Source organism: Cervus elaphus, chromosome 1, assembly GCF_910594005.1.
Source record: "Cervus elaphus chromosome 1, mCerEla1.1, whole genome shotgun sequence".
Classification (NCBI taxonomy): Eukaryota; Metazoa; Chordata; class Mammalia; order Artiodactyla; family Cervidae; genus Cervus; species Cervus elaphus.
This window is the reverse complement of record NC_057815.1, coordinates 63,833,581-63,843,185: the sequence shown is the minus strand read 5'-3', so window position 1 is coordinate 63,843,185 and position 9,605 is coordinate 63,833,581. Positions and strand designations below refer to the sequence as shown.

The following is a 9,605-nucleotide window of genomic DNA, read 5'->3' as shown; positions in this document are numbered from 1 at the left end:
AAATGATATATGTACCCCAAAGTTCACAGTAAGATTATATAGTAACCAAGATACTAAAGCAACCAGAGTCACCTGAGTGTACATAACGAGAAAATGGATAAAGATGTTTACACAACACATCTATATACACACAATGGAATATTTGTCAGGCATGAAAACAATGAAATCTCATTTGCCCCAATATGGATGGTCCTGAAAGTATTATACTTAGTGAAATAAGCCAAGAGAAAGACAAATATTATTTGTCTTTACTTATATGTGGAATCTAAAAAATGAAGCAAACAAAACAGAAGCAGAGTCACAAATAAAACAGAATCAAAGAAATAAAACAAAAACAAACAACAAGTAGTGGTTATCAGAGAAGAGTTCAGTGGGAAGGAGAAGCTAATGGTGAAGGGGATTGAGCAAAATAAACTATCAGTTATAAATTAAATAAATAAATTACATGGATGTAATTTATAACAAAGGGAATATAAGCAATATTTTATAACTTTGTATGCAGTATAATATAAACTATTGAATTACAAATCTTGCACATCTAAAACTGATATAATATTGTGCGTCACCTATGCCTCAGTAAAAAAAAATATGGAGGCATCATGTGTAACACAATTTGAGAAAATGAATAAACAGAAGATAAACTACATAAAAGGGGTGTGACTAAGATAAAATATGAAAGGGATTCCTGGCTCCCTAGATGTAGGTGTGAAGCTAGTCACTTCAAAAAGCTTGACTTAAGGTCACAGATGCTCTCCTACCCTGAGAAATTGTCCTGGGATTTCCTTCTCAGGGGAGAAACCTACTCTACATAAAATGTTCATCTTGAGAAATCCTGGGCAGGAAGGACAGCCTGACACACAAGAAAAGGCAGAATGTTGTCCACGGGAAGACAGTCCAAGTTTAATACTTGTGAGGGGTTCTCCTCTAAAATGACCCAGACCAATGGGGCAGCTCAGCACTGTGGACATTGAGGAGAGTTTCTGGAGGTCACATCAGGTAGTACCACTTGCAGATATATCCTAGATGAAATACGCAGCCCTCTTTATTTCAGCTACTGCTACAAAGAAGAGGAGCCACTCAGACATTGTATTGTGTACTTTCACTGCAGATATGAGTCTGGGTAAGTGATCAGAATCCAGAACCATGGATGTCAAAGTGACCATCAGTAGAGTGACCTCTTTGAAATAGTTGCTGTATTTTATTAGTTGTAAGGCTTTAGGGATGACCTTAGTACTCTGCGCTAAAAAACAGAGATGTTAATACTTGCTCTCTGTTTATTAATGTAGTCTTGAACAAGAATCTATAAAGATGACAGTGTTTCTCACAGTTCAAAATGAGAAACTGAGTTACAGACTCCCATTTTGTTCTGACTGAGTTGAATCTAATTTACATATTCCATGTTCCAGGATGAAAATCCAGTATTTGTAAATTTATCCCAGGAAGAAGATTTTTTTGTAAATGGTTGTCAATGATGGAGCCCTAAAAGTTTTACCATTTGTTCCCTAAGTGTGATGTATATTTGTAATATTATGAAGATGCCTTAAAACACAGCTCCTAAACTAATTAGATTAGGGAATTATCTTTCAATTTCAACCAGTGGTGGGATTCAGTTAATATAGTTCCTCAGAAGGGACCACATTTATACCATTTATAAGCTATTGTGTTTTATTAGAAAATACAATATTAGCATCAAGAGTTTTACCAGAGTATAATAATAATTTGGAATAGCTAATGTTATGAAAAATCCAGTGTCAAGGCATTTTTTAGACATCACAGATGCAATGTTTTATTTCATTAGTGCTAGAGCCATATGAAGTTGATACTATGATGATCTCAGCCTCTACAGATAGAAACATGAGGCTTAGGGAATGATTTTCTAAGATCACTAGGAAGTGAGAGTTTGAAGACAAAGCTATATTTGAGTGGGTCAAAAGGGAATGTGCCTGAACACCAAACCAACTGAATTTTAACTAGCCACAGTAGGCAGACGTGACCTGAATGAGCATTTCCACAGATCAATCCAATACCAAGTGGACATCAGTTGGCAAGAACAGTCTAGTAAGAAGATCAATCTGTTTTTCAAGATCTAAAACCATATAAATCAGGAGGCCTTCAAATTAATCCATACCTTTACAACTTTTGAGAATAGGTGGGCATGGGGATGACTGGTTCCACTCTCAGTTCAGTTCAGTCGCTCAGTCGTGTCTGACTCTTTGCGACCCCATGGACCGCAGGATGCCAGGCTTCCCTGTCCATCACCAAACCCCGAAGCTTACTCAAACTCATGTCTATCAAGTCAGTGATGCCATCCAACCATGTCATCCTCTGTCGTCCCCTTCTCCTCCCACCTTCAATCTTTTCCGGCATCAGGGTCTTTTCCAATGAGTCAGTTCTTCACATCAGGTGGCCAAAGTACTGGAGTTTCAGCTTGAGCATCAGCCCTTCCAATGAATATTCAGGACTGATTTCCTTTAGGATGGACTGGTTGGATAGCCTTACATTCCAATGGGCTGTCAAGTCTTTTCCAACACCACAGTTCAAAAGCATCAATTCTTTGGTCCTCAGCTTTCTTTATAGTCCAACCTCTCTAACTATCCTCTATCAATGGATAGTTGGTGTCAGGAGTACTTTGTTAATAAGTTTTGGCAATGAACTTATCTAGGCTTAAAAATATTTATATAATATTATCAGTGTATGATATAAATATTGGATATAGGGAGTTGTTAGTCCTATATATGCCACATATTTATAAACCTGAATTAGAGTTACTATAATGAAAATATTGAAACAGGTTTCTGTTCCCTGATGGTGGCAGAACAACAGAAACAATGGAGAGGATTCACTCTTCCCTCTGAATCTTGAGACAGATACTTTCACCATGGGGTCACAAAAGTCTATACTTTTCCACATTTATGATGCTTATTGATTAAAATATGGAAATTTCCTTTTACACACATGTAACGATTTTGAGTTTCTAACTGGAATATACTTATCAGATAGTGTCATCAGCACATGAAGGAATGAAGTTGAGATATAGTTGTAGAGGATGTCAAGTTATATTTTCTTCATTTTAATTGCAAGACTTTTTTTCCAGCTAAAAGCAGTCTCCTGAAATTCAGTTGACTTTACTTTGTGTACTCCCAGAAAAGTCAGAATATTTTGATTACTATAGCTGCCAAAATTCAAATATTAGCTGCAAAATCCTCATGATTTTTTTTTCCTTCTTCCAGTCTCACATATTCATGGATCTGAAACCAGCTAGAGACCCCACCAATTCTAGATCAGGTGATTAATGATCTAAACTCTCAATGTCTTACTTCTTATTCTTTAAGACTGTACACGTAACTTTTTTTTTTCCAGTGATGAATACTACAGAGAATAATTCAGGGGAAATGCAAAAATCAAGAATATTTTACTAAATGTAAAATGATTTCCATAATTTTCATGACTCTATAGGATTTAAATAATTGCACAATTTTGAATAGATTTTTTATCCTTTTTAACTTTTAATTACCCCTACTTCTACATTTATTTTAGTAAAAGCACTATTGCTCAAAAGATATCTGTAAGGGGAAGACAGATATTCAAATCTAATTGAACTTGCTATATTTATAAGTTATCTGAGACAAATCCCTTACACTCTCTTAACCTTTAGTTTGCATGTAAATCTGGTATGATAATAGCATCTACTTGATAAATTTGTTTTGAAATTTGAGTGCAAATAATTTATTTACTTGACCCTTTGTTAGCATAAAGAGTTAGTCAAATAATGGAGAAAATAGTTATTTTACATGCACAAGTTGGAGAAAAATATATAATATATCCTGAAGGCTATCTCAACTGGTTCTTTCCAATTCATTAGGTCTCTGTTGTCCTGAAATAGTTTTGAATTCAGTAACAGTTACTTTTAAATTTGGTTGAATGTGTTGAGGAATATGTTTGAGAAATCATGCTGCTGCTGCTGCTAAATCATTTCAGCCGTGTCCGACTCTGTGCGACCCCATAGACGGCAGCCCACCAGGTTCCCCCGTCCCTGGGATTCTCCAGGGAAGATCACTGGAGTGGGTTGCCATTTCCTTCTCCAATGCATGAAAGTGAAAACTGAAAGTGAAGTCGCTCAGCAGTGTCCGCCTCTTCGCAACCCCATGGACTGCAGCCTACCAGGCTCCTCCTTCCATGGGATTTTCCAGGCAAGAGTGGGGTGCCATTGCCTTCTCTGTTGAGAAATCATAGTAAGGCATAAAATTCTATACCACTTCAAAGATAAATACTAAATTTAGGAAATCTCAGAGGTATTTGAAGAACACATCCTAGAATAAAATACTAGCATGCTGCAAGAACTGTTTACTTCTCATCAAATTCGTCATTATTTAGAATAATTACATTCACCAATGGTCTTGTTGCAAGTAATTATAGTGACCATGTGGATAAAAACTGAGTATGAATAAGAAAGAGATTGTAACTAATAAAAACTAAATCCCATATAAAACAGAATATTTAGACTTAACACAGTTCATGTATTCTTTTCATTCCCAGTCTGTCCCTGATTACTCTTAATCCCTGTGCAGCCCTCGAAGGACTATTGTCAGCACCTATTTTTTTTTTTTTTTTGTATGCTCTAGCACTTCACAGAAATGAAATTATTTAATTAATACTCTTTAGTAGCTAGTAGTAATTGCTAACTAGGATGATTTTAGATTTGTCTATGCTGTTGGATACCTGAGCAGTCAATCCTCTCTCTTGCTTAACAGAATTTCATTATGTAAACACTTTAGATCTGATTTGTCTATTTTCCTGGTAATGAGTAGTTATGATTTTCCACTTTGGGGTTATCAATGTATAACATTGCCAAAAAGCAAGTCTTTGTGTAAACACAGTTTGTAAGTAAGTAAAATGTATGTATGAGTATGTAAAATGTAATTACTTCTGTTCTTTTTATAATGCTTTATTGACCTATGTGTCTATCACTGTGTAAATGGCCAAGACTTGAGTACAGTTTTATAAGTTTGAAATTCTATAAGAACATTGGTTTTGCTATTGTTTAACCAAAGCACTTAGAGTGTTCTTATAACCATTTTAGAATAAGCTTAAATTCAAAAATGTTTTAAATTGATTTGCCAATATAGGAAGAATTGAAATCTTACCATAGTTTGGTCTTTTTAATCAATCATATGTTTATACTTTAAATTTTTTAAGTTTCCTAAATATCAGGAATTTTTTAGAGGTTAAATTATAATTGATTTACAATACTATATTACTTTTAACTGTTATATAATATTTTTAGATTATACAAGAGTGATATAATATTTTTAGATTATATAACATTTAAAGTTATTACAAAATAATGTGTTTATTTCCATGTTCTATACAATGTACCCTTGTTGTTTACCTATTTTATACATAATAGTAAATATTACTTAATTGCACACCCTATCTATCCTTCCCTCTCCCCACTGGTAACCAACAGCTTGCTTTCTGCATCAATAAGTCTATTCTGGTTTTATTATATAAATTTGCTTGGATTTTTTTCAGATGCAACACATAACTAAAAACATGAGTATTTGTCTTTCAACGACTTATTTCACTAAGCATAAAATACTCTAGATGTATGCACCTGGCTGCAATTGGCAGGATTTCTTTCTTTTTATGGCTGAGTATCATTCCATTGTGCATTATTACCACATCTTATTTATACATTCATTTGTTAATGGGCACTTGGGTTGCTTCTATTTCATGGCTATTGCATGTAACACTGCTATGAACATTGACGTGTATGTATCTTTTCAAATTAGTGTTTTGATTTTTTTTTTAATATATACACAGGAGAGAAGTTACTGTTCACATGGTAGTTCTATTTTTACTTTTTGGTGCATTTTCGTGCTGTCATCCACAGTGGCTGCACCAATTTGCAAGCACCTCAACAGTGCACCTGAGTTCCCTTTTCTAGGCATGGTAGTCAACATTTGCTATTTGTGTACTTTTTGATAGCTATTCTGACAAGTATAATGTGATATTTCATTATGGTTTTGATCTGCATTTCTCTAACTGGACAGCTACATGAAAAATAATGAGGCTAGAACATCTTCTCACATCATATAAAAAAGTAAATGCAAAATTAAAGATCAACATGCAATACCTAAAACAATAAAACCACTAGCAGAGAATATAGGCAGAACACTCAGACATAAATCATAGCTACAATTTTTTGGATCTGTCTCCTAAGGTAAAAGAAATGAAAGCAAAAATAAACAAAGTGGACCTCAGTAAACTAAAAAGTTTTACAAAGGAAAGGAAAACAATGACAAAAGAAAAAGACAATCTACTGAATGGGGAACATTTCTGTTGTATTTTTATAAGTGCCTACTACTAAGTACTCTATGTTTCCAATGGCTTTGTAAGTGCTATTATGAATTTCTATGGAATTTTATTTTAAAATTTTAATTTCCAATTGTTTCCTAAGAGAACATATAAAAAAGTGTCGCATGTTATACTAGAGAAGTTACTGAGATAAATGACTGGCTCTAACACTTTGATTTTTTCTGTTAATGTTCATGTCATTTGTGAATAGGAAAGTTGACATCTTTCATTCCATCATCTTACTTCTTTACTTCTTATCTCATATTTTACTGACATCATCTTACTTCTTTACTTCTTATCTCATATTTTACTGACATCATCTTACTTCTTTTTTCTTGACATATGTACCTCACTAGAATCTAGAGTAAAATACTAAATATAATCAAGGCTATTTTATATTCTTGCCTTACACCAAATCCTAGGGACAAACCTTTAACTGTATTACCATTGAGTATGATATTAGCTGGAGGTTTCTCATAGATTCCTTTCACCTAATTGAGCAAATTTTATTTTTTGCCTAGTTGGCTGAGTGCTTTTTATTATTTTTAATTAATATACATGGGTGCTGAATTTAATCAATTTTCTATCTCCTTTACAATGATCATGTTTTTAAATTATTTTTGTAATGAACAACAACTTTTCTCTATAAAAGTAGAAAAATATTAATATTCAATGCATTAACCATGGCATTGATACTAGCATGTACAGAAGAAATTTTCACACATAATGAGCTACAATATAATCATGTATCACAATACTACTCTAACATCAGAAAAGTCTGTTTCTAACTTCCAAGATATCCATGGAACACTAAATGATACTGGCAATAATAGATAATAATTAAAAGACACTTGCTCCTTGGAAGAAAAGTTATGATTAACCTAGACAGCATATTAAAAAGCAGAGACATTACTTTGCTAACAAAGGTCCATCTAGTCAAGGCTATGATATTTCCAGTAGTCATGTATGGATGTGAGAGTTGGACTATAAAGAAAGCTGAGTGCCAAAGAATTGATGCTCTTAAACTGTGGTGTTGGAGAAGACTCTTGGGAGTCCCTAGGACTGCAAGGAGACCCAACCATCCATCCTAAAGGATATCAATCCTGAGTATTCATTGGAAGAACTGATGCTGAAGCTGAAACTCCAAAACTTTGGCTATTTGATGTGAAGAACTGACTCCTTGGAAAAGACCCTGATGCTGGTAAAGATTGAAGGCAGGAGGAGAAGGGGATGACAGAGGATGAGATGGTTGGATGGCATCACCGACTCAATGGACATGAGTCTGAGTAGACTCCGGGAGTTGGTGATAAGCAGGGAAGCTTGGCGTGCTGCAGTCCATGGGGTTGCAAAGAGTCGAACATGACTGAGCAACTGAACTGAACTGAACTGAACTGAATATCTATGAGAGAATTGTACTAAAATACATTTCAATTATGTTTTTAAGAACTCTATTAGTATTGTATTGTGGTTTTGACATACAACTACCATATATCCCCTCATCTCTCCCCAGAAATACTGAAGAAGACAGCAGAACATCCTCCAAGAATTTTCAGCAGAATGTCCTTTCTTAATGACACCACCTCACATCCTTCTGCCTTCCTTCTGCTGGGTGTACCTGGTCTGGAAGATTTCCATATATGGATTGCTTTCCCTTTCTTTGTTGTTTATCTGATAGCCCTTGTAGGAAATGTCACAATCCTGTTTGTTATCAAGACGGACCAGAGCCTTCATCAACCCATGTTCTACTTCCTGGCTCTTCTCTCCTTTATTGATCTAGGTCTGTCCACTTCTACCATACCCAAAATGCTGGCCATCTTCTGGTTCAATCGTAGGAAGGTAAGCTTTGAAGCCTGCCTCATCCAAATGTTCTTTATCCACACCTACACTGGCATGGAATCTGGTGTACTCCTGGCCATGGCAATTGACCGCTTTGTCGCCATCTGTTATCCACTGAGGTATACCACTATCCTCACCAACAAAATGGTAGTCATCATGGCCTCTGTTACAGTGGTGAGGCCAGTCCTCCTTGCCATCCCCTTTTGTCCTCTTCTCAAAAGACTTCCTTTCTGTGGACACTACATTATTCCTCATACCTATTGTGAGCATATGGGAATTGCTCGTCTAGCCTGTGCTAACATAAGAGTCAACATTATCTATGGCTTATTTACCATTGCTACCCTGATCTTTGACTTGCTCCTCATTGCCCTCTCCTATGTTCAGATTCTACAAACTGTTTTCCACCTTCCTTCTAGAGATGCCAGACTCAAAGCACTCAGCACATGTGGTTCACATGTCTGTGTCATCTTAGCCTTTTACACACCAGCATTTTTCTCCTTTATGACACACCGGTTTGGTAGAAATATTCCTCATTACATTCATATCCTCCTGGCCAATTTGTATGTAGTTGTTCCTCCTTGTTTAAATCCAGTCATTTATGGGGTCAGGACGAAGCAAATTTGGAACAGAGTTGTGAGAATATTTGTCAAGAAAGAGGGACCTAATATATTAGAAAGTTGAAAACTTCTAGCTGGCTAACTTTTATCTCGTACTTCTCTCAGAGTACCAACTGAAATTATGAAGAGGTTAGTAAGGAATTACTTTGGCCTTTATTAGAGTCTTTTAAGTGTATAACTCAGTGGTTCCATTTCATAATTTACATATTTTTTAATTTATTTTTTATTGAAGGATAATTGCTTTACAGAATTTTGTTGTTTTCTGTCAAACCTCAACATGAATCAGCCATAGGTACACATATATCCATTCCCTTTTGAATTGGCCTCCCATCTCCCCCACCATCCCACCCTTCTGGGTTGATACAGAGCCCCTGTTTGAGTTTCCTGAGCCATACAGCAAATTCCCGTTGGCTATCTATTTTGCATATGATAATGTAAGTTTCCATGTTACTTTTATCATACATCTCACCCTCTCCTCCCCTCTCCCCATGTCCATAATTCTATTCTCTATGTCTGTTTCTCCATTGCTGCCCTATAAATAAATTCTTCAGAACCATTTTTCTAGATTCTGTATATATATGCATTAAAATATGATATTTATCTTTCTCTTTCTGACTTACTTCACTCTGTATAATAGGCTCTAGGTTTATCCACCTCATTAGGACTGACTCAAATACACTCTTTTTATGGCTGAGTAATATTCCATTGTATATTTGCACCACAACTTGTTTATCCATTCATCTGTGGATGGGCATCTAGGTTGCTTTCATGTTCTAGCTGTTGTAAATAGTGCTA

At 35.4% G+C, this 9,605-nt stretch overlaps 1 protein-coding gene across 1 annotated transcript; it reads left to right on the top strand.

Moving 5' to 3' along the window:
* Positions 1-7,914: 7,914 nt before the first annotated feature.
* On the top strand, positions 7,915-8,874 carry LOC122702278 (olfactory receptor 52E4-like). The gene has a single exon (XM_043915916.1). The coding sequence runs from the start codon at positions 7,915-7,917 to the stop codon at positions 8,872-8,874; it is 960 nt and encodes a 319-aa protein (XP_043771851.1).
* Positions 8,875-9,605: the final 731 nt, after the last annotated feature.

Coding starts and splice junctions, on each gene's coding strand:
- LOC122702278 (XM_043915916.1), top strand. CDS start 7,915: ATGTCCTTTCTTAATGACACCACCTCACATCCTTCTGCCTTCCTTCTG.